General features: G+C 42.5%; 1 protein-coding gene across 4 annotated transcripts in view; it reads left to right on the forward strand.

Annotated features, from left to right (window-relative positions):
- Nucleotides 1-75: 75 nt before the first annotated feature.
- The window catches only part of cabin1 (calcineurin binding protein 1), a 40,452-nt gene continuing 15,072 nt past the window's right edge, over nt 76-25,455 (forward strand). The window contains exons 1-31 of one of the 4 annotated variants that reach the window (XM_079690811.1): nt 76-254; nt 863-921; nt 1,034-1,126; nt 1,246-1,359; nt 1,812-1,946; nt 2,081-2,261; nt 2,372-2,501; nt 2,608-2,757; nt 3,185-3,492; nt 3,579-3,759; nt 3,846-3,979; nt 4,069-4,286; nt 4,572-4,644; nt 4,848-5,035; nt 5,142-5,279; nt 5,584-5,772; nt 5,863-6,105; nt 6,207-6,360; nt 6,445-6,560; nt 6,760-6,921; nt 7,754-7,960; nt 8,134-8,279; nt 9,139-9,400; nt 9,609-9,779; nt 10,696-10,785; nt 10,920-11,080; nt 11,172-11,383; nt 13,635-13,700; nt 14,438-14,617; nt 15,334-15,728; nt 17,169-17,282. In XM_079690811.1, the coding sequence (XP_079546937.1) occupies nt 919-921; nt 1,034-1,126; nt 1,246-1,359; nt 1,812-1,946; nt 2,081-2,261; nt 2,372-2,501; nt 2,608-2,757; nt 3,185-3,492; nt 3,579-3,759; nt 3,846-3,979; nt 4,069-4,286; nt 4,572-4,644; nt 4,848-5,035; nt 5,142-5,279; nt 5,584-5,772; nt 5,863-6,105; nt 6,207-6,360; nt 6,445-6,560; nt 6,760-6,921; nt 7,754-7,960; nt 8,134-8,279; nt 9,139-9,400; nt 9,609-9,779; nt 10,696-10,785; nt 10,920-11,080; nt 11,172-11,383; nt 13,635-13,700; nt 14,438-14,617; nt 15,334-15,728; nt 17,169-17,282 (4,914 nt within the window). In that variant the 5' untranslated portion in view covers nt 76-254; nt 863-918. The remainder of the gene's footprint in view (nt 255-862; nt 922-1,033; nt 1,127-1,245; nt 1,360-1,811; nt 1,947-2,080; nt 2,262-2,371; nt 2,502-2,607; nt 2,758-3,184; nt 3,493-3,578; nt 3,760-3,845; nt 3,980-4,068; nt 4,287-4,571; nt 4,645-4,847; nt 5,036-5,141; nt 5,280-5,583; nt 5,773-5,862; nt 6,106-6,206; nt 6,361-6,444; nt 6,561-6,759; nt 6,922-7,753; nt 7,961-8,133; nt 8,280-9,138; nt 9,401-9,608; nt 9,780-10,695; nt 10,786-10,919; nt 11,081-11,171; nt 11,384-13,634; nt 13,701-14,437; nt 14,618-15,333; nt 15,729-17,168; nt 17,283-25,455) is intronic. The other 3 variants (XM_079690813.1, XM_079690812.1, XM_079690814.1) reach the window with 3 other exon arrangements.

The raw sequence follows: 25,455 nt of genomic DNA on the forward strand, positions 1-25,455 counted from the left end.
ATGATTGGTCACAAGAATGCACCTACAGCGTATTGACCAATCAGGGACATCTTTACTAATTGGCGGTAACCAAATGTCATGCTTTCTGACGCCAACGCCCGTAACGTTAACAACAACAAAGGATGGAGAATAAATGAAGTTTCAAACTTGCTTTGTACCTTACGTCCACTTATGACCGCGGTGTTTTTTTAACCGTACGCTGCCTTGTTGGAATAAAAGTAACGTTACAAATGCTTTTAAATCGGGAATGAACGGTAAGACGCCCAGCTTTGCAAGTGATGGTCACCCGGTGAAACACCAGCTAATGTTAGCTCATATGATCTGCTAATACCAGCTAACTGAGACAATAATGTGAGCCAGGTGAATCTGCTAGCACGTCAGCGATCTATATTAAGCATGCTTTCCAGGGTTTTGTTCGTAATAATAACAACCGGTGAAGCTTAATACCTGCTCCGGACAGACTGGAACAATGCACCACCGCAGAGCTAAGCTAACTATGCTAAGTTTTAAGTTGCATTTTGGTGAGGTTAGCTAGCCGGTCCCAAGATTTATGATTGTGTTACGTGATAACAGTTGACAACAGCAGGGTTACCTTTCGCTTCTCTTCTCGAACAAAGCATACACTCAAAACTGCACAAACGTAATGAATAATGTAGAGACTTTAGACTGGTAAGCGATAGATAGATAGATACCTATTTCATGCCAAATTGGGAAATGATTTTGTCGCAGCAGTGTTGTGAAATGTAATCTAACGTTTTTCTCTATACGTTTTTCCACGTTATGTCCCATCTTTCTTGCTGAATTGATGTCCTGCCTGCCTTAATTCTTCCTATCTTTGTTTGCTTTCCATGCATCTGTGTAGATTCCAGCAAAAGCTACAAACCGTGAAGGTGGAAGGTCTCAGCACAACATATTAAAATGGTAAGGCTTTTAATAATTGAATGCATCTTCGTTCCCAATCCATATGTATATTAACAGGAGTTATGGATCTGCTTGCTAAAGGGGTTTGCTACTTTGTCTGTGCTCTTTACAGATTCGCATAGCAGCACTGAATGCTGCTTCGACAGCTGCAGATGAGTCCCAAGACCCCTTGAGAAGTAACAAGAGTCAGACAAAAGAGGCTCAGGTACAGATTGTGTGTGGATGAATCAGCAAGATTAGGCCTGCACAGCTGATGCAGACCTTTTTTTTTGCCTCTGTACATCTTAATGGGTTTTCTGATTGGTCTTCTATTTCTGTCAACAGGAAGCTGAGGCATTTGCTTTATATCACAAAGCTTTAGATCTGCAAAAACATGACAAGTTTGAGGAGTCAGCCAGGGCCTATCATGAGCTTCTCAAGACTCCACTGCTCAAAGAGGTAATATATCACTCATTATATAGTGCTGTCAAGACTCTCAAAATATCACAGAAATAACACTTTAATACAATACAAGTCCTATCCACCACAATTAAATACTAATTAGTGTATATATAGGTAAGATATTTCACACATTGCCACAGGCCTCTGGGCTCTTAGGAACTGGTGCCGAAGCAGTTAACTTATGACGTCACTTGTGCTTTACTTGGTGTAAGTATACATTTTGAATCCGTTTTAAACCTGCCGTCCAAATATTACATTTTATTTTTGCTGCAATGATACGCCAAATATATGATTCACAATATGCACTTCAACTTTGGCTTTGTGGTGGGACAAACCCTGCTCTTGTACAAAAGCTGTGTGTGTAATCATTCATATTGATTGACTGCAAGAGAATTCTGCATTGCTCTGCGTTTGGTGCCAAATTAGATTTTATTCTCTAATCATTTTAGGCTATGCCCTCGGATGATCACAAAGTGGGTCTCAAGCATCCTGGACTGATGTTGAAATATTCTACTTTCAAAAACTTGGCTACTATGTCTGCATTGCGGGATGACCTGGAGACAGCTATGGAGTTCTATTTGGAGGTAAATCAAAGGAAATGGTGCCAGTTGTACACTTTTTCTTTATTATCCTTTTTGGCAGGTCAGATTTGAATGCGTCATTTAGATACACATGAATAAAAGTACTAACCTTATGTTCTGCTTTGCTCTTTTTTTAGGCAGTTATTTTGGATTCCACTGACGTAAACATGTGGTACAAAATCGGTCAGGTGGCTGTGCGACTTGTGCGCATTCCACTTGCTCGACATGCCTTTGAGGAGGGATTGCACTGTAACCCAGACCACTGGCCCTGCCTGGACAACCTCATAACTATTCTCTATACACTCAGTGACTACACCTGTATGTAATGCTTCATTATAATCCCCTTTGCTCTGTATCCTCACTCCTTAACAATGTAATAACTCAAGTATAGAAAGCAAAGTAACTGTTATCTGCACACATTCTCCCAGGTTGTTTGTACTTCATCGCCAAAGCCCTAGAGAGGGACCATTGTTACACTAAAGGCCTGGTGTTGAAGGAGAAAATCTTTGAGGAGCAGCCCTGCCTGAAGAGGGACACAATGCAGATGTTCATGAAATGGTGAAGCCGCTCACTTTGTATTCCTCCATCTCTTTTGAATGTTCCCTACATGAAGCTCTACAAGTTTACATCACTGACAAAGCTCTGTGATGTGCTTCATTTTCAGTGATATGTCTATTCACTATGTGGAAGTGGAGACGGAGGAATGCAAATCCATTGTGGAAGAGGCACTAGACTTACGAAAGCGCCGACAGGCTCTCTCTCACTGTGAACCAAAAGCAGACCTTGTCCTGATTCAGCCCATCCGCTGCCTCTCGTAAGTGCTGCGAACGTTTTGTTCTTTCTGTCTGGGTGGTTTAGCCTAAATGTGTTCAACAGAATCATTTTGGTAATAATATTCAACAAGCAATATGCTGCGTTTTAGTAGCAGAACTTATTATAGTTTTAATATATTTTGGTTGCGAGTAGTATATTTATTACAATATCTAACAACTTTATTGCAATTTAAACATAGAATACATTCTTTATATGCCATTTTTCTTTGTGACAATGGATTAATTAATACTTAGAAAAGTGTTGCTAGAAAATGCAGAAACAGTATATATGTTCCTTAAAATCTTGATTTACCTCGACTGATATTGAAGTAAAGGATTTCAGCACTACATGTACGATTGCCCAAAGCTCTTTCTTGCAGTGAATAAGTGACATCCCTTTTATATAAACACACTGTTGTCGTATCTCAGATGGAAGCATGTGGGTGAAAGCCTTCTTGCAATGTACCGACATCAGACCACATGTGAGTCACCACGCCCGAGTCTTGGCCGCAGAATTGACTTATCGGAGTACCGGGACCCAGACTTCCTCCAGAACCTCCCCCAGCCCAGCAGCCCTGTCAGTGTGGTCCCGCCCACTGTGCTGAGCAGCAGCCCCAGCTCCCCCCCTCCCCCCATGCCCCTCCCTGAGCCTGCAGTGCTGCCCCAACCCAGCGCCCAGCCTCAGATTACACCTGCCCACACCACCGTGGAGGTCACCACTTCTGCTCCCATTGTCGGTCAGTCGTTTATAAAGAGAAATGTTGATGTGACCTGCCTATGTATAATAATATATAATAATTATTTTCCGACTGTATGTTTACAGCTACTGCCATGGACGTTTCAATGTCAGATAAAGTAAAGAAAGCTCCAAAGAGGAAACGCGTGGCAGTAGAAGATAGTGGGGACACGGCCAAGCGACGCTCGGCACGTGTTCGAAACACAAAATGCAAGAAGGAAGAGAAGATTGATTTTCAGGAACTGCTTTTTAAATACCTACCTTCGAGGTATCTCACACTCAACTATTGTACAATACATAAATATATGTCTTGTTATAATTGTGTTGATGAAAGACTTTACTGGTTTGTCTTAGGTTAAAGAAGTTTGATCCTGATAATGATGATGAGAGTCTGAGTAATCTTGAGACACAGTGTGATGGGAAGGAGGACATGAAGCCTTTACATGGGAGTTGCCTGCCTGCTGAATCAGTTGAATACATGGAAAATGGTTAGTGGTGCATTGTGGATTTGCATTTAAAATGTGGAGCCATGTTGCTGACTCTGTCGTTTTAACAAACTGCACATTTCCTTCTGCAGAACAACAGGATGTCCACAACTTCCTGCTCGATAACATGACCAACGGTGGTATACTGGACGTGATGATGCGTTATCTGAAGGCAGTGGGTCAGAAGTTTACGATGGAGTGGCCCCGGGGCCTCACTGCTGTGGTACTGGAGGTCTATAAGACCTGGAGGAAGCACAGCGGGGGGCTTCCTAACCCTCTGCTTCGCGACTGCACCAACAAACACATCCGGGTAACAGACAAGAAAAATGCTTACTTGAACTTTGATTGTTATTTCATTAAGGACGTTTGAGTGCGTGTTCAATTTAAAACATTGGCACTGTCCCAGGTAGTACTGATATTTTCAGACTGGATATGTATCACATTTTGAAAGAGTCTGCATTTTCCAGCCTCTAATATAGCTTTAAATCTTCTTGAATTGGAACCAGGGAACTGTAGGTTTTTATCAGAATTGGCCTCATATGATGCCCCCACAGCTAACTCTTAATACGTGACTGTATATCTGCTACCTTTACAGGAAATGTTGGAGATGAGCTTAGCATCTATGGAGTTGCAGTTGGAGCAATGGGTACACGCCAAAGGGAAGGCTGGTAAGTAAGTAGCAGTGAGCTAAGCCCCCATTTTGAGGCCACTATACTGTTGATTTGAACACATTGGACTAGATTGGCCTAAAGGGGGCACTGCAATTACAGTTCTAAACACAGTGACATGAATGAATAGCTAAACCCTGGAAAGTCATTTGTGTGTTTCAACATGTTTTATATTTGTTTTATATATTATTTTCCTTGTCTAGTGTCTACAAGAAGAAGCAGCATTTGTCCCGGCAGTGATGCGGCTGACTCAGAGTTCCCCGGGCAGCACTTCCAAAACGATTTGTTACTCCTAGCCTTAGGTTCATCCCAGAGAGACTTGTTCGAGGAAGACTGGCTGGATGTCATGGTGCGTGTCTACTGGCTCAAGGCACGATTCTTGGCCCTGCAGGTAAAGTCTACATTTTTAGTTTTTGCTTCACTTTTTATTAACTTGGTCCTTTCCCTCAAACTCTGTCAGATGAGACTTGTAAGTCTGTCTCTCTTGTATTTGTCAGGGAGACATGGAGTTAGCCCTGGAGAGCTATGATGTGTGTGTAGGTCTGTTGCAGAGCAAACCGAAGACTCCTGAAGGGAAACATTACACCATCAGCCTGCCTAACCTACGTGTAGACGCAGCGATCTCTGTGGAGGAGGTCAGTGCAATGGCTGACAAACCACCTTCCATCAATATGACCTCTCATTTCCAACAAACTATAATATCATAATATAAAAAGTGTTTTAAAGTCTAACTTTAATATAGAAAAAAAATATTAGCAGTACTTAAGTCGATTTGCAATTATTAAAATAAAAATGTGTATTATGCTAAATCATACAAATAATTAAATAAAAAACACAACTTTTGTTTTTTTTCCCTGTTTGGTTTTTAAGCACGAGTGTAAATGATTAAATAGATACAAGTCCCTTTTATTTTTTGGTTTTGTCTATCCCCATGGACAGATTGACAAGAGGCTGAAGTCTCTGGAGCGTTGTCAGTCCTTGGAGGAGATCCAGCGTCTCTTTGAGTCTGCAGACTTTGATTCTGTGGTGCGCCTGCTGCAGCCCACCCTTAATTACGGCGGCAGGAGTAAACCTCTGGAGTTTGTGAGCTCAGCACCAGAGCGGCCTGCTCAGCTGATGCTGCTGCAGGTTAGATCCTCTCCATCAGTATCCATTGAACCTGGTAGATCTTTTGAAATGTGTGACGGTTGACACTTCTTCCCTCAATTTGAACTCTAGGACTCGCTGTTGAGGCTTGAGGACTACCAGCAGTGTTTGGAGTACAGCGAGCTGGCTTTGAATGAAGCCCTGCAGCAGCTCAACTCTGCTCCCAACAACTCGTCCCCCAGTAAGGAGGAGTGGGTCAGTACCATCGGGAAGCTGCTGGACGGCACCGAGGTCTGCTTCATCACAGTCTCAGAGATTCTAAGCAATATCCCTAACCTCTCCAGTATGGCTCGACTGGCAAACAATCTCATTCAGGTAAGAAGGGAGCCAAAGCCAAAAAACATTTACATTTGACACTATGAGTAGAAACTGATCAGCCTCTTCGGAATTGTAATCTGTTGTTTGTGTGTTTTCAGCTGATTGACATGAGCATGAACATTTCCGACGATCCCAAGGACCCTTATTTCTTCTCGGTCCTGCCTTGGATTATCCTATATCGCATTATCAAACATGAGGAGGCTGCTTTCGACTGCATGCTTCGACAGCATATCCCTGTGGGGGACGATGAAGGTTTGTTGTCTTCTTGTTTTGAATGCCTTCACTTTTCCCTTGGTCGTTGTTACACCGTGTGACCCTTTCAAGTCTCATTTTCAGAGAACTCAGACACTCCCATGCTGCCCTCCTCCCTGATGCTGCTGAACACGGCCCATGAGTATCTCGGCCGTCGCTCCATGTGCTGCAACTCAGACGGCGCACTGCTCAAGTTCTATGTAAGTGTATTTATAGACTTCTCTCTACACATACTATACTATGTGAATGCACAGCTTGAGAACATGGCCGCGGTACATTCCTGCAAGTACATTTTTAAATAATGTAAATGAAGCCCTGAAAAATGTCTTAGTGATAGTGTGACTAGAATAATTGGTATGTACTACTTTGACCGGGCGTTTTTTCTTATGTTTTGTAAAGGTTCAAGTTTTGAAAAAAGAGGTTGCAGCCTCTTCCAGCACTGCGTCTCACCCCTACAAAGAAGAGTTGGAGATGGCCCTGGAGCAGTCCCTTTTCTGCCTATATGCTTACCCCAGTAAGAAGAGCAAGGCCCGCTACCTTGAGGATCATTCGTCTCCACAGGTCACTCACTCACATGCTCCTAAACTTCTCTCTGGTCATACATTTCATTTTATGGTGCTCGGAAATTCTTTTGAATTACAAAATGCAAAAATCAAATACAGCTCAGCTTGTTGTTCTTAAACCAAAGTATTATGTAAATCTAAAATGGCTGCTATAAAGATAAAAGACAAATGGTGTTGAAGAGGCGGTGAAATAGTGAGGAGGTGGTGAAAATGGCTTTGACTAATTGGTATGATTTCTCACATGTATTGGCAAAAAGAGATTTGAGAGACTGCCAATGATGCAATCATTTGCCCTCGTTGACCCTCACTCACAGAGGACGTCTGCATTTTCCATTAAAGGCTTGTATGGTTAGTACGCCTGGGGTCAATTGAGGGGGTGAAATGGCATTAATGACGAAAAAGCATTAGTGAGAAATGTAAAAACAACGTTGGATCAACCTGCAGCACTCCACCCACTGTTGTTCAGCAAAATGTAGACCTATCGTTGTTCACCTTTTGAGATCATATCGACCCCAAAGATTGTTTTTGAAAAGCTACATTATAACTCTTAAATAACAATTCCACTCCTTTCTTACCTCATGCATTCTGAAGCTTTGTGGATACAACCCCTGGTCTCATGTATTTTTGTAATGCACGTGTCCAGCCACAAGGGGGGTGTCATTGCCACCGTTTTTGTAATAGTGCTACTGACTGTAGTTATGCAACATCACAGAGCAAGAGGAGTGTCCCCAGAAAACCTCCATACCACTTAATTTCTCTTGTCTGTTGCTCTCTAACACAATGCATGTTGACACTAATGCTTTTCTGTGAACTGCATCTGTGTTTTGCAGGTTGAGCTGCTGTGGTGTGATGCCCTCTTCATGTTCAAGTATTTCAAACCTAAGTCACTGCCTGAGTTTGACAGCTATAAGACAAGCACAGTGTCTGCTGAATTAGCCAATCTGCTGAGGAGGTTCGCTGGTATCGCCCCCACAAGCGACACCCCCGTCCTCACCATGGATGAAGTGGCAGCCTACATTGAGGGCATGGCAGAAAAGGTCAGTTTGTGAGGCCACACTGACTGTGGAGACAGACACCAGTGACTCACACAGGCTAAAGAGGGCTGAGTTCTGCTCTGTCTCTGTGCCCGTCATTCCTTCAGCTTCATTTTGCAGGCTTGTCCCTAAGAATCATGGTTATTAAAGTAATCTTTAATTGATATCTTTTTCAGGCCCCTTGTCTTCCTGAGGGTAGTGCTCCTGCTCCTCCAATCATCGATGAGATGTTCTACCTGCTGGCTGATTACCATTTCAAGAACAAGGAGCAGTCCAAAGCCATCAAGTTCTACATGCATGATATATGCGTGTGTCCCAACAGGTAGCTCTTTTCTTTACTTTAGTGTCACAAAGCATCTATGTGTTATGAATACAGGAGAAACCAATTTGAGTGATCAACCGCTGCTGTGGATCCATAAGCTTGAAACAGAATACATCCTGTTTTTATTCATTTCCGAAAAGTCATTAAGCTGTCATATAACAGTGTTACGGTACGTCCACACGACAGCGTCGCGGTGAAGCTTTCTGGTGGGCGTGTCTGGCGTGCGACCAACAACCAATCACATTAATCTCCCGCCCCGGAGACACAAGCACGCGGTTTGATTGGCTAGAGCTTGTACTGGCATATGATTTGATTGGCTGGCGCTTCTAACGACGCTTGAAAAGTTGAACTTTTCTAAACTTTCGAAGCGACCAATGGAGGCAAAGCGACGCGACGGAACCACAATGCAGTTCGGTAAAGCGTGACGTTACCCCATTCTAAGTGAATGGGAAGCGTCGCTGCCGTGTGGACGTACCGTTAGTTCCTGTAAGGACAAAATATACATTAATTTTCTTGTAACGGTAATAAATAAATGAAAGATAACGCTCTTAATTTAAGAAGGCCCCTAGCAAAATAACAGGCAGAAGAACTGGCAGCGAGCCAGTAAATACCAAAGCAGTCTGTTCCATTACCTTCTTATCATGTAATAAATTAACAAAAATATGATAATCTGCATGATATTTTATTAAAACCAAAACAATATTTGTTAAATAATCATACGGGTAAAGTGATCAATTTGATCCAGACTTGAACACTATAAGCGGTTTCCACTGTATTAGCAAATGTGTGTCTTGTATTTTACAAAAACAGTACAGACAGTACTGCAGACCTTTTACTAAAAGCAAACATGTCTCCTCAGGTTTGACTCCTGGGCCGGAATGGCTTTAGCTCGGGCCAGCCGTATTCAGGAAAAGCTCAACTCCAATGAGCTGAAAAGTGATGTTCCTATATGGAAACACTCTCAGGCAGTGCTTCACTGCTTTAAGAGGGCCCTGGAAATAGACAGCTCCAACCTGTCTCTGTGGATCGAGTACGGCACCATTTCATATTCGCTGCATACATTTGCTTCTCGTCAGCTCAAGCAGTGGCGCAACGAGCTCCCCCCAGAGGTGGTTAAACAGGTGAGACATGTTAACAGAGGGGTCCTGTTCCTCATCTGTAGTCACTTGTCAGTTTTTGTTGAGTTTTAATGTCAAAGGTTCCTTGTGTGAGCAGATGCCACATTCTGTCCCTTTCGCCTGTTCCACAGGTGGATTAGTTGTAACATAAATGGATCTGTCGCCTTCATCTAAATAACTCATCAAGGTTCAAACGTGTGTTTGTATTCAGATGGAAGAAAGGAGAGACTCCATGTTGGAAACAGCCTCCCAGTGTTTCCAGGGAGCTTCCCGTTGTGAGGGGGACAGTGATGAAGAAGAGTGGCTCATTCACTACATGCTCGGGAAGATAGCAGAGAAACGCAAACAGTCTCCAGTGGAATATCTGCAGCTTTACAAAAAGGTAAACAACTTCAGGTTATAACCTTAAGTTCTGTTTCATTCCCTCCTGACCGCCAGTGGCATTAAACAACGAGGACAAGATGACGCTTTGTTCTCTGCACAGGTCAAAATCTGATATAAAGAAGTAATGTGGATGACATGTAGGCTCTGGCATGGCCTCTCTAATCTTATCGCTGTTAGCCTAGCAACTACCGCTGGTTAATCTCTCCATAAGATCTATGCTATGCTTGCAGGTGTAGGCAGGCACGTTCTGTGTTGTTTAGGGTTTGTCATTGTGCCCGAGATTGTATGGGTGCAGTGCAACCGGGTCAATATATTATGTTTTATGATGCATTCTTTTGAATGTTCATTTCTTCTGGGGTCCAATAAAACGTGTCAACTTAAGATCTTAAAAAATAGCTGGAAGAATACGCCTATCACACAGCTAAAAATACAAAAGCATAAGATTCAGGGATATTTTCTTAGGTGAGTATAATTAATAGAATTCAGTCTGATAGGAAGAAACAATTACATTTAATAGATACCTTTCTTGGTGGTTAACATCAGAGAAATGATAACCGTAGAAAAAGTCATTTAAAAAATCTTTTGGTGTGAAGTTGACTGCGGCCATTTATGAAGCTCTCTCCGGAGTCGTTTCATAACCCGCCTACAGAAACAAAGGCCGCTGCCCTTCCACCCTCGCAAGATGTTTTTTTTTTCCTAAAGCAAACAATGCATGGAGTTAGTCATCGCTTTGTTGTTGTGATTAGATCAGAGGAGGCACATGAACCTGTATGAAACACGGTGTCATGGAGGTCAGCAGAGGATGCAGAACCATGATGCCAGCCCACACACTACTCCTTACGGCACGCCTTCCCTCCATTTTACCTTAACAGATGATTGTGTCGGGTTGGTGACTCTCCTTTGTATATCTCTAGGCAGCACACTATCTGCATGAGGAAGCTGCAAGGTACCCCCGGAAAATCCACTACCATAATCCTCCTGACCTGGCCATGGAAGCCCTGGAGGTAAACTACCTGTCGCCGGTGGATCAAACGCTTTCTAGTGGTGTCCCATTGATTGTGTTATGTAAGATAGCTGTTTTAAAGCTTTCACGTTTACGCCTTTTTTTCACGTCTAATTTCTCATTTCTGTCTTCCAGTTGCATTTCCGTCTCAGTGCCACCACCCTTAAACTATTAGAGGGTGAAGTGTCTGATCTGGACCACGAGCTGTTTTTCAATTTGTTGGTAGAGGCCGCTACCGGGGCATTTGCCAGGGCGGAAGAGAAGAGTATGCCGAGCATGCCTAGGTCCCTTGAAAAGTAAGATAGAAATATAACCAAGCAGCAATCCCACAAACACTGCAAAACCATAATTCACATTGTTGTTGATTGGAGCTTGATGTTTTTCCAGGGAGAAACCCCCCTCCATGACGGATGAAGACTTTAATTGCTCGTCAGTTTGCACAGGGAACGTGCTGAGCCCCTCCCGTCCGTCCGCTGCCACCCCAGGTCTGACATCCCCTCCTTACGTGGCCACGCCGTTTGACCATGATTACGCCAAACGCAAAACACTCCGACGGCAGCAGTGGCAGCAGCAGCGGCATGAGGAGCAGCAGGCCGATGGTACAGTCCCAGTCCTAGGCACTGTCTCTGGGGTGGGGCTCTCTGCCCTTTCTGCACTGGGACAGGAAGCCCATTGGGGAGTGCTCAGATTGCTAATCACCATGCTTAATGGTTTTGGTTACAGTTACTATGATCCCTATGCACTGGGTGATTGGGATGTGGTGAAATGGGCAATATGGCTACTGATTATTTCACCCTTTTCTTTGAATGACAAAAACAGCAGTTTGAAACGAATGATTGAGTGTGTCTTTGTGCGTGTGAGTGAGTGTGTGTGTGTGTGTGTGTGTGTGTGTGTGTGTGAGTGAGTGTGTGTGCGCTGAAGAAACAATTTCTTGTTGCTGCTTTATTTCTGGTCCTATTTTCTCTTCTTACCAATCATCTTGCCTCTCCTAATATTCTACAATGTTGCTTTGTTACAACTTCCTTAAGCCTATAGCTTCACGAGACTTGCCAGCTAAGTCTTTATGATCCTGATTTGTTGCTTCCCTGTGTGTTGGTTCAACAGAGTGGTTTGCATTGTCAGAGATCTAATCCTGTGCTCATTATAACCAGCTCGTTTTTTTTTTACACTGATTACATAATTATTAGCAAGCACATGCATTATTATTCTAATCACTTTTCAATCAGATCATTTATTGAGATGATCTGCTTTGCAAATTAACCTTAAGTACATCAGACAAATCAACAACAGATGAAACATTCAACAAACTAGCAAGCCAGCCATGCCCAAGCAAACATTTGGAACAACTACAGACAAAAAAAAAATCCAAATGTAAAAGTTTGAATTCATGCAACAAGATGTTTGTTCAAAAAGAATCGAGGCACTTTACAAGCCAGTTGTGATAAACAGGAACGTTTTCAGTCCCCAATATAAAGGCAGGATGTGAAAATATAAAATGTGTGTTTTTGAAAAACACATAAAGACGGAGATTATCATGCAGTAATGACTTGTACATTAGTGCTTTCAGTAATTCAGTAATGTACAGCTTGTTCAGAGTTTGAACAGTGATAAATATAACTGGCCTTTTTGTTCAAGCCCATTGATTATCTTGTATTTTGACTCTTGTAATTGCAGTCATGGAATGATAATTGTCTTGTCAAATTTCAGAGAAGACACTTCATAGAATGTTTTTAAAATAGAAAATGTACATGCACAGTTAGTTAAAGCAGCCTGGATTTACATTTCAGGAATTGAAAGTCAACGTTTTTTTTTTTGTTCCTACCCTGGCAATTAAGTGTGAACCAGAAACCAAAATAATGTTTGGAAGGAACAGTTCGGACTATTCTTTACATATGACAAAAACAAACATCCCCTCCCCATGTGTCATCTTTAGCTTGAATGTGCAAATAACGCAGCCATATTGCCCATGTTGCCAGTTTTGTCACCCTTTCCAGATTCCTTCCTACCTACCTACCTACCTACCTGCCTGCTACCTCTTTGCCTGCTTGCTTTTACCACCTGCTTTGCCATTTATATGCATGTAGTTCTAACGGGGTGAATGTCTTCACGAGCGGATAACGTCAGTCTTGTATCACACTTCACTTAATTGTCTGGTGTGTCATGTGGTCTCATGTGATTTGAGTTTGGTGTGGGCTTAACTTGACCGACAAAGTATTTTAGATATTTCAAAAATCTCTCCTTAATCATGTGTTAGTGTGAAAATGTCAATTCAAGAAACTGCAGTCAGAAAGCCCTCCACCATGCACATGTTTACTTGATAGTGCCAACTTGTTCTGGCTTGAGTGCTGCTTAAAGGTGACAACGAGAGTGCAGGACCTGATTCAGACATGCGTTTAACTTCTCATTATCTGGTGAAATGCATTCAAGATCTCCTGGTCATCATGTACACTGTTGATGTTTTCTTTCTTTTGTGCTGTACAATTGGCGGTAAAGCAAGAGATCAGTTATTGTGTAAAATCTCATTTTCAAAACTCGTAGGTCTTCGCTGCTTTGCCACAAAGATGCAGCATGTCTATCCACGGATCATTTCACACGCCTTACTTTTTCATTTTGGGATGAAATATTGATCTTTAGACACACTTGATACATTCCTCCTAACACTTGGACTCATACTGTGAATGTTTGTGTCTGAATCAGGTTCTACATTTTCAAAGGGATTACATCTATTCAGTTTTCATAATGACAAATTATGGATTTTTAAGGAAAATTGCAGACATTTAAAAATATAAATTCTAAGATAACGGCTTTTCTTGATTATATTTTAAAACCAGCTCCCCATATCTTCAACAGCCTCACCAGAGTTTGACCATGATTACTGCCTGCCCAGGTCTTCAATGTGGCTGGCTTCCCTGAATGGTACTGCTCTTCAAACCAACAAAACTCTTTAAGAGGAGATGTTTTAACCCTAAATGAAGTGCATTCTAGCGGGAAGTGTTCAGCTTTCACAAACCTTACAGTGCCATAGTAACTTCTCCTGTTAGCTGATAACTGTGAATCCTTTGAAAAGCCCCTTGTGTGCAATAGTCACTGAAATAGCAAAAGCTTATTGCCCTTCTGATTGTGTTAGTAACAGTTCCCTGCCAAGGATCTTTTTGCTGAGGTTGCACAACACGGCAATTAAGAGGAATGCTGGCATTTTGGTTTTGGACCTCTAACAAAAACAAACCATCTCTCTTTTATAACAATGTGTCATTTGGGATGCACTAATAAGGATTTGTGGCTAAGGACCTATTCGTGTTTCAAAAATGATATTTATTTCTCCCCCACACACACACACACACACACACACACATTATAACAGGACATTTTTGGCTTTTAAAAACAGCTTGAAAAAGACCTATACAGCATGCTGATAAATTATTCCATTACACATTTTGGATAATTTGTTAAAACTCATACAATACAGTAATCTTAACTGGATCAATAAAAGATTGTCCCACCTGAAAAAAAGAAAACCCCCCCACTTTTTTAGAAAGAAAAGACACAATTATAATTATATTTTGTAATGCTATCCAGAAAGGATGTACTAATATGTCTCGATCTGGGTCCATGCGACTGGCGGCATGACCCATGATGTGTTTTTGTTCTGGCAGAGCGCAGTCAGGACAGTGAAGTGGTGATTCTCTCGGACTCCAACTCCACCCAGGATGCCTTCACTGACCCCGCCAGCTCCCAGGACAGCAGCCACAAACCTGCTTCTGGGAAAGTCAGCTCCTCGTCATCAGAGAGTACGACCCCAGTGAAGGACGGGCAGTTTGCATCTGAGGACACAGGTACGCTTGGACTGGAAATGACTTATTTCTTTATGGCTGCATTTACCTTGACATCTTTTAGCTCAATGGAATGAATTTATACAACAATGTCACAGTCAGATGTGGTGTTCTGATGTTTACATTCTCGACATTACAGGTTCAGTTATTAACGTTTTATATGCTCACAGTATATGAGACAGATCATCTGTGGACAGCTTCCTCTCTCTCCTGCCTGTTATTGCTCCTCATGACATTTGCAAGATTCCATTGCGCACAAATAAAAAATAACCAATCAGATCAAAGGAGAGTCCATCCCACTCAATCTATGCGTTAAAGGGCCCTGTTTGGCTTTTTTGCAGTTTTCCTTTTCCCTTAGGTCCATGTAAATGTTCTGCAAAGACTAAAATCCCAAAGTTCGCTCCGGGGGAAGTTTCTCTCCCACATTCAGAAACGACACAAAGGCAATCACGGCCCCCACTGACAAGAGCTTACTTTCTCTTTTTAAAGTTAGTTATTTAAATACTCATCTCCTCTCATTGGTCTTTTTCCTCCAGGCATGGGGATATCTTGCAAATGCCATAGCAAGCAATAAGTGGAGGCTCAGGATATAATGACAATTTGGGGAAATGTGATGACGGGTTATTTTATAAAGGTTAACGAATGACCTTTTTAAAGCAAGCAGAAAACTGATCTAACCTGCACAACTCTGGATTAAAGTCTTTGCTTTAAATCTTTAGCATCACATAGAGATCACTCTGGCATCCAGACGGAAGAGAAAGTTATCCAGGAAGTGGTAGAAGCCGTGGTGGTGACACTCCCCGAGTCTTCAGCCTCCAAGGTCTCAGCAGACCCTGGTCCCCATCCTCTGCCCGTCCCAGCGACCCCTCCAAAGCCATCCCACTCTCAACAAGCTGCTCCTCAGACCCCAGCCAGTGAAGGGAAGAGGAAGCCAGAGCCCCCCCTCGAGGTGATCGAGGTGCCCAAGGCCCTGCCCACAGATCGTGGCGACCAGAGACGAATGCTGGTGGAAATGTGCGTCGGATCTCTCTTCCTCTGCCTCGGCCGCTTCCCTCAGCACTACAAGAGTCTTTACCGCCTGGCATTCTTCTACCACAACAGCAAGGCCCATCAGGTCAGTGTGCCCCTGTTAACGGATTACACAAGTCCGCTTTCATTGCATTCAAAGGCCAAGTCATCCATTAAACCTAAGTCATACAACCTATAATCACTATCCCCTCTCATTAATGCTGACATTTACAGAAGATTGGGTTTGCTAAGAATTGCTTCAATTTCCTCAATTGACATGGACCTTTTGGATTCATTATTTCAGTGTCAAATATATCAGAGCTTTCTTCCCCCCCACTTGGATTCTCTTGTGGATCTGTTCACTCTGCAGTAACGCAGGAGTTGCTGAAACAGCCTGTGTTGGCTGTGAGGCTCGGTGGGCAGAGGTGTGCGTGGGTGGCAGCGCAGTGCTCTCTCAGCCAGTTTGGCACAGAGACGTGGCGTTGAGCTTTCCTCTGGTGGCATCCTTCTGTCAGCACTCCATTAGTCCAACCTTTTTAGTACAGCCTTTGTCCTCACTCAATAAGGGTGGATTGGGAATGGAAAAGGTTTTTTTTTAATGTTATGTAATATGCTCATCTGACCGCAGAGTACTGTGTGTGTCACAGCATGGTTCTCATTATTTGCTACGACAAAAAAAACGTTACATTTCTAGATGGATAGATATGTAGATATATATATACTTTATTGATCCCAATTTAGAAAATTATTTGGTTACAGAACCAAGCATCAGTTTGTTCAAACATTAAAATAAAAATACTTAAAAAAGTGGAATAGAGAATTAACAACAAAAAATAAATTATCAAATATTATATCAAATATAAACAGTATAAATGTGTTTATTATATTATGAACAGATCGAATGTAAAGATTACTCCCTTGAGAATGAATGAGATGCAGATAACCTTCTGATAGAGGCTTACACAGGTGGTAAGGTTTCCCTCTGTTGTTGCCACCAGTGGAGTTATCAGCTGCCTGGATCAAAGAAAAAGCTGTGACTCGATGACACAGTCAGTTGATTTGATGCTGATGACACACGTTGTGTAGCTGCCCTCACAACCCAACACATCCAGTGTTAAAAGCCTCTGTGCCCCTTTTGTTCTCAGGAAAACCTGCTCCCGCTCACGTTGACTGGCCAGCTCTGTCCTCCCTCCCTCCATGGAGTGAGAGGGAGCCTGTAATGTTATGCTATAGCCTACTGGGTCTGTGAAAGATAACATGAAGTGGCATTAGTATGCTATCTTTTCCGACAGGGCACTGGCGTAGACACTGATTTGTGAGTCATCACGCTGTGAAAAGGGGGTCTGACTTTCCCTGATTGCAAATTAGCCTAATTTTCCCTTTTTTTCTTTTTGGCAAGATGTTAATTGAGCGTGCAAATATAGTCCATCAATCTATTCATACAAAAAAGGGTATCCCCTTGGTTCTGTCATTAGGAATGATGTTGTGCGTGTAAATAAATGTACATTCAAACGTATGTGTTTTTCACATTTATTTCTCTCCTCAGAACCTACAGTGGGCCCGAGATGTGTTGCTAGGAAGCAGTGTCCCATGGCAACAGCTGAAGCACATGCCAGCACAAGGACTTTTCTGTGAAAGAAACAAGACAAACCTGTTCAATGTAAGTCAGTTCACTGCGATCACCAAGCATGTTTCCTTCTCCCTGCTCTCTGTCAAACTGTCAACACATTGCTCCAAACATTTGAGAGGAACCTGTCATTACTGGAGTTATTGGCGTTCCTCTATGCCAGGGGTGGGGAACCTTTTTCCTCTCAAGGGCCATTTCAATTTTTTCAACATCCTCAGATGGCCGTACAAATGATTGACCTCTGCTTAGAAATACTAAAATCACAGCCCATTCATTTGGCCTTTCTTTCATGCTGTGCAAAGAAAAAGCAACCTCTTAATCCAGATATCTTACTATGACTAGCGTATGCATGCGCGTGCACCAAAACAGAAAGATATGGACACAAGATGTGTGCAAATGTATTTAGTTTCCTATCTATGTGAACATGATTTAAGTAGGGGGGAGGGGGGGGGACCTAACCTCCTCTCCTCTAGGATTTTTTTTTTTAATGTTGGAAGTTAAAGCCATCAATCTGGATACATCTCTCAACATCCATATGAAACAGAACTGGAAACAGATTTTATTTTTCTTTATGGATATTTTACAAATCACTCCTTTTTAAACTGTATTCTTAAGCTTTTTGTTTCTGTCATATAGTATTTTATACCTGTATACTTTATTCTCTTATTTTTTTATAACTATAATGATCATATAAAGATGTGCCTTTACCTCACTGGTTGGAGAAAAAGCTTCTTATATTCATTAGCATAGCCAGCTAACCAGATGCTAATAACAACAAAGTTATTGACTGTATGATCAGTATGACAGATGAACAGATCGCCACTGGGCTTACAACTAAAGACACAGACACGCAAAAACTGCGGCATGTGTACGGCTCCTTATGGGTACTGCCATTTGTGAAGTGCTGGAGCGGCGTTCTGGTGCTCTCGGTCAGCACTACACCCCTGTCAGACAACAAGACATATACCACGTGATGAGACATTAAGCTCGTGTTGTGTTCAAGGACCCTGACCTTGGCCAGGAGAAACAGGCACTCGCTTGTTTAATTATTTTGCGGTCTAGATTGCTTTAATTTTTTTCTTTTTTGCGTGTGTTTATAAATTACATCGAGGGCCGTACCAAATGGTCTCGCGGTCCGTATACGGCCCGCGAGACCAGAGGTTCCCTACCCCTGCTCTATGCAATCAACAAAAATGACTGCAGCAACTCACTTTCAAAGTGAAAGTCCTACTTGGATTTTCTTTAATGAATACTATATTATTTAAAGCTCAAACATTTATTATTTACACAATGCCCTTTTTGAAGTGTATCGGCAAATGTAAGTCTTGCTCCAGAAGCAATTATAATCATCAGCTTTATTATGCTATCAAGTTTAGCCTCATCATAGTAAACAACTGCACAGTAGCACCTAATGCAGCATCCCAGAGGGAAACCTGTGAAGCACTGAAGTGTGTCCTCACGTTTGTGACTAATGAGCTGTCTGCATGTTGGCTGGGAGCGAATGATTGCCGTTTTGCAGTTGGTTTACCCTATTCACACACGTTATTCACATAGTTCAATAGGATGCACAGAAATCAGCCCTAAATATAAATCACTAGATACATGGTGCTCTGAGGAGAGTGCTAAATGATCTGCTTCTCAGAATTACAAGGCCTCTGCTGTTATCCAGTGGAGATTACTGTCTGAATCTGTCATCTGTCACGCATGTCAGATGATTTTACTCTTTTTACTTGAAGCAGATATTATGTCTTGTCAATGTGAGCCAAAAATAGCTTACTTTTTTATTTGTTCCTGTCGGGGCCTAAATGTTCAGACTCTCCTTACCAAGCAGATGATACAAACAGTTTGTCACATCATCTTAACGTCACATATAAGTCACTTGTCGGGGTATATTTTGGTTGGGAACATTATTTTGGACATAGTTGATTGAATAGGTTATAGAGTCAAATGTGGCCTTTGGGAACAGACTGCAGAAGCGATGTGGGCCAAGTCGGAGCTGGAGGTTAGCTCCGCATCGCTCTGGCTCCCACTGGGCTCTCACAGAGCTCCTTCTGGAGGTAAACCTGCCACCCCGGCACACCAACTGTTGGAGCTTTATTGTTCCCTTCAAACGAAGCCCTCTTTCTCTAGCACAGGGAAACACAAACATTTCTAAATGGCTGTTTTGAACGAGTCTATGAGTTCTAAGCAGCTATAACATTAACGAAAATGTTCGGAATGAACATTATATAGCTTGGATTTCCACCATTTCTTTTGTTAGCTTCATTAAAGCAACAGCAGTGGAGGTAATTTCACTCGTAAATGGATAGAAAGGCATTGTTCAGCACACAGTTGTTCCCAGGTAGAGATGGATTCTGAACAAACAGCCTTCAAGCCAGCCTTTCAAAGCTGTGTACTTTTGACGATTCAATTTCAGCCGACAGCTGCGTTCTAAGCAGACTAATCACTCTGCGCTAGTGTTTTATAGACTTATTGTTTGTGCTTGAGTCATCTCTCCAGTGACAGAATAACCAGCAAGAGGGGATTGCCCCAAATTGAAATATTGATGATCAAATATTAAACATATGGCACATTGATGCAAAGGAGACTCTCATCTGTGCTTCAATGAGCCTGTTGGTGAATGCTGAGTGCTGCTAATGTAGGTCATCATGGCCTACATTGCCTGTTCATTTGGCTGGGCTACATTAATTGGAGTCTGCGTAAAGTAACCTATATATCGCCGTTCAGGAATGATCCAGATAAGCTTGTGTTGCATAATTCCTCGCTGTGGTTGTCAGCACGAGGACAAATAGACTCTGCTTTTTTTAACGCAGATTTTCATACCGGCTCCTACTTATTTATTTATCTCATTGTTTGTATTTTAATGTCATTTTAGGGCGTCTTTTATTGGTGCGTGTTTTTACAGAGTTCGTGAGCCTCTAACCTAAGAGCATTTTTCTGAATCTCAGATCACTTTGATAATAGTTATGTAGTTGTAAATATAATTAGTAACTGAGTCACATTCTGTAATTATGTTATTCATGCACTGACATTTGTATTGTGAGACTAGGGCATTTGGACTTGCTACTTGCTTTGGCCCTTACTGGCTGTTTGACATTTAAAATGATGGTGTATATTTATATGTTCAGGTTAAGAGGTCTCGGACTCATACTACTTTACTCAATGCTTCAGCTGCCTGTACTGGAGCGCTCGATAATGCACGGAATAAATCCAGCGTTTTTTTTTTCATTAAATAATTATAATTGCTATTTTAGGAAGGGTTGCCCTGAGTAACCTTTTTCTGTTTCTGGGGCTTTGGTAGCGAATTTTCAAATCTTACACTGCATCGCACTGATAAGCATTATTTGTACTGCTATTCAACAGGTTAAAACTTTATAGAACTAATTAAAAAAAAAATCGTATCAATAGCATAGTGTCGTAGCAGAGCAACCTCATTGGTGATTTTTACGATTCACAAAAAAACCCAAATCAATGTGTATCCATGATCTTGTAGTAAAAACATCCAGTCATTTATTCCAGTATCAGTAAATGTAGCCAACACTTCCAAACCCTTCATAACCATCTGCTCCATCCCTTGGTTAAGCACACAGTGTACCTGGCACACACTACTCAGAGTCTGAGGAGCAGGTACTAACACACTGTGCTCCATGTATTTTGGCTGTAGGCAGACATTTCTACGATTTATTAAATTCTTGTCTGTTATGGGCGACGTAATGCAGCAAAATAAGAATCATGTTATTTCATAGTCATGTTATTTGTACTAAGTGTTATTCAATTAAAAAAAATCTAGAAAGGAAAAACAAAACACGAATGTCGGAATCTTAAAATAAACCCAAGAAACTAATATTTCAATAGTCCATCCCTAATTTAAGTGGGCTGGCTATATCTTTTAATTATATTGTGATGTGACATACCCTTTACCCATACATACCCACACTATTGAACAATTATTTTGTATTCTAACATAGTCATCATTTTCGGTAAATTATTGTAATTGTAATACAGTTATTGTAACAAAGTATCAGGGCTGAATCTGATGCTTTTGGTTATAATGCTGCTGTAACAATAGAGGCTGCTCAGGACTCCTTCAGAGCGATCGTGAGGAGTCCCTGTGTGTAGCCTCCTCCCCCCCCCCCCCCAACCAGACACACCACACACTCATACTCCTGCTTACATATTCTTCCACTCACTCACGCATTCCCTCTCTGCGAAGCTCCAGAGAAAATGGATGTCCTTGTTGCTAAAGCAAAACATAAATCCCGCCTGGTCTTTTAACTTCTCGGAGAACGTGTTTTTAAGCTGATACTGTGTTTCCATGACAAGCTTACATGTTGGACTTGACTGCTTGAATTTAACGGATCATGCACTTAGGCCTCGGTGTCCTGTATTATTAGGTTAGGAAAGTCTTCTGGAAACAGTGACACTTGTATTGCTCGCCTCGATTTGATGTATGACTCAAACATTTGTGCGTTCAGCTGTAGGTGGAGCTCCGCTCAGGATTTCTTAGGGGAGGAGTATTGGCCCAATGAATACATCTTGCACATAGTCTGTGTTTTGATTTGCATGTTGGAGGGTTAGGTATGACTGCCAGTGTGTTTTCCATTGCTTTATTTTTCTCTGTGTTCACTTGAGCTTGAGATTTTTCAGCAGTTTTTACCCACACTCACACAACAGGAAGCAGGAAAAACAAGGTGTGTTTGCTTAGTATGTTTATGGTGGACAGCTGGAGGGAGTTGACCAGAGTTAAAGGAGAGGAAACGAAGAAGGTGAGGGCTGTCAGTATTCTGCTGTCTGAGGTGTGTGTGTGTGTGTGTGTGTGTGTGTGTGTGTGTGTGTGTGTGTGTGTGTGTGTGTGTGTGTGTGTGTGTGTGTGTGTGTGTGTGTGTGTGTGTGTGTGTGTGTGTGTGTGTGTGTGTGTGTGTGTGTGTGTGTGTGTGTGTGTGTGTGTGTGTGTGTGTGTGTGTGTGTGTGTGTGTGTGTGTGTGTGTGTGTGTGTGTGTGTGTGTGTGTGTGTGTGTGTGTGTGTGTGTGTGTGTGTGTGTGTGTGTGTGTGTGTGTGTGTGTGTCAAAACCACAATCGTATCTATTCAACAGCATTGTTCCTCAGCCTGTGTTTCTGTGGTTACCGTGGGCTGTCCTTTTTTCTCTCAAGTTTTTGTTTCATTTCACTACTGGTTTTGCCGTCTTCTTGATTCCTCCCAGCACATTGATGCGAGTTCATTTGTGAGCCAGTTTATGTTCTCTGTTTCTTTTCCTGTTGCTCCGTCTTCAGGGTGATCATGCACTCCCCCTCCCCCGGGCTCTTACTCGCTCTACTCATCTACTCTCTCTGCTGCACTGGTTCTGCTTCCTCATTACTCTCTCTCTCTCTCTCTCTCTCTCTCTCTCTCTCTCTCTCTCACTCCTCTGTTTGTGTGTGTAGTGTGTGGGTGTGCACTAAGGGCGGGAGTTTCTCTGCTTGCTTCCGATTGGCTGGCAAAGGCCTACAAGGATTGGCGGTACACTGTGTATAGTGCGGGAGAAAGGAAGGGAGGAGGGGGGAGAGAACTCCGACAGGCTGGGTTCAGGCAGAGCGGAGATAGAGTGCGTGGGTGTTTTTGTTTTGAGATGGCAGGGTTTGAAAGCAGGAGAGGAACGAGTCGGCTCCTCTGTCAGGGGCACACTGAGCTTACAGGCCCCTCACTCCATCGCTGATTCTCCTCCTGCCGCTCTCCTCTTCTTCTCTTCCTCTTCTGCCGTGTGCAGCTGGGCTTCCTTTTTCTCTTCCCCTTCAGCTCTCGCTGCCCTAGCACCCAAATGCAGCCTTGCTCTCCGAGTGTGAGCCTCTTTCAGGGTGGAGGCGCTGCCAGGGCTGCAGGTGCTGCTACCTCCAGCACTAAGTCTCTAAGAGTACTAACGCAGGCGCAGGGGAGTAGCTTTCTTAGGTGATGGTGAGTCTCCTTCTGCCTTTCCCTGCAACTTTTGAACACATTGCGCAGAAGTTTGTAGGTAATTATTGTGTGATCAGAGTTCCTGTGTCTAGAAGTGTGTTGGACTTGTTTTTGACTAAATGTGTGATACTCTTGTTAAATGGCATAGAGCATCCTGTTAAGTATGTACTGTTGAGGGTCTCAATCGTCTAGATTCCTGCATGTAAACTACAGTAGACTTAAGTAAGATGCACATTTACACCACCCACATGCAAAGTGCTGAAAGCATTGCAGGTTACCAGCCATCTTGGATTTGTTGTGTGAATCTGAAGTTGTTGTTGTTGGCTGATGAAATGCTGATATTGTTGTTACCAGTGAGCTGCAGTAGTGTTTGCTGAGTGTTTAAAGACACATTAACACTCAGTTAGTGCAACTTCCCAGCAGTTAATAAGTTCAACCATGGCTCTTATTTTAGACCCGTGCCTTTCTTCCCATTACTGCTGGCATAATAAGATGTTAATAGTAGATGAGGTTAAAAAAGACACCTGGTTGAGGGTTGATTTGGCAGATGATGTTCAGCATAGAGACATTGTTTGTCACACAAGAAGTAGAGGGACCGACAGAAGTTGGTCTCCTTTGTTTTTTGTCACGTTGCAACAGAACTCCTTTATGTTGATGTTTATAATACAAGAAAAAGTGACTTTAGTGAATTAGGATAACTTTACCAGTTACTCTTTTGAACCTAACACTTGTCTGATTATTCTTTCTGTACCAAAGGACTCTCTTGTCATGTATTTATCTCTCACACACCCCCGCTATGCGTCTTAATCTCTTATCAGTCAGATGTTTTTGCGTAATGTATTGGCATCATCTGCCAGTTCTGTCGCTCTAGTCTCAAGCATTGCTTATTTTTTCTCTCAACAAAAAAAGGGGGTGCTTAAAATCATTGCAGTAAAAAGTCTTACAAATCTGCTTTAGCTGTTGTGTTCAGCATAATCTGTGTAAAGCCATGGCTCTGCTTTCCCTAAACAGATTTGCTGTGGTTGGATGCTTTTCTGATGAAGAACAACTCTCCTCCATTAGAGATGTTTTTAAGTGTGCGGAGCCCACCCCCTCATCACACTTGTCCCGTTCCCGTTGGAAGCGTTTGCTAATCTGTGCATTGAAAGGTTAAAACCTTCCCGAGCCCTGCCTGATTGCATCATATGATTTCTAAATCTTCTCTTTTCACGCAGGCGTTGGAGCCGTTCACTTGTTCTTTAGAGGTTTTTGCTGACCACTGGAAATGTGGCTGGAGAAGAATACAATTATTTCTTAATGAATCTTAAAAGATGACAACATTAAGTGAACTAAAAGTGTAAAAGCATCTTTTAATCCGTTTTTTCTAAAGAAGTCTTGAATATAAACACAGCGGCTTGTTTTGCCTGGGATGAGTTTATATGACGTGCTCAGGAATGTGATTTGTTTTGATGTGTTTATCTTACCTCTCTTTCCTGCTTTGTTCGTCTCTGGTGGCTTTGAAAATGTCATCTGACAATCAGAGGAGGAGCTCCCCGGTGCCTTCAGCAGCCGATAGAGCCGTCTCGTTTGTTTTGCTCCATCCTAATATGGTCCTCTTTGTCTTTGTCTCAAACACATTTCCTAAGGCCAGAAACTGAGCCCTGCGCCATGTGCTATAGTGTACGCCTCCTAGGCCACCATCTGCACTCGTATCAGTAGCTTCAGAGTGAGAAGCGCGCCTCGCCTCACCTGCTGAGAGGACATGTGCTCACAGGGAAGGTGGACTCCTCCATCTTTCTGCAAAGCAGGGCTGTGTTTGTTGGACTCTGCTTGGACAGAGCTGAGCACTAATGAGGCTGCCTATCATGTGTGCCCAGAGAGATCCCCCTCCCCCCTTCCACATGGCCATCCAGTCCACTAGATCTCTCCTGCAGCCTTTCCATCCCCTCATTAGAGCTTTCTTGTTTCAATGCCATGTTTTCAACTCCTCTACTTTCTTTTCTTTTCAGTGTTGTCCATCTCTCCCTGTTGATTGTCTGTGTGTGTCATACATTCCCGAGGCCTCTGAAAACCTGGCAACGAAGAGTGCTTGTAAAAACAAAACTTTCAGAATTTCATAAATTAGCCTTTTGGCTTGTTGTCCAGTCAAATGTAAAACAAGTTTAATGGAAGCTGCTCCTCCTATTTGGCCAATTTGAAATAATACTTGGTGAACTTTAATTGTTAAAGGCTCCACCAACAAGTGTGTTTGAGCCCAGGATCACCAGCATTTAGTGGAAAACATGATATTTGAGGTT

This window comes from Notothenia rossii, assembly GCF_949606895.1.
Source record: "Notothenia rossii genome assembly, chromosome: 6".
Lineage (NCBI taxonomy): Eukaryota > Metazoa > Chordata > Actinopteri > Perciformes > Nototheniidae > Notothenia > Notothenia rossii.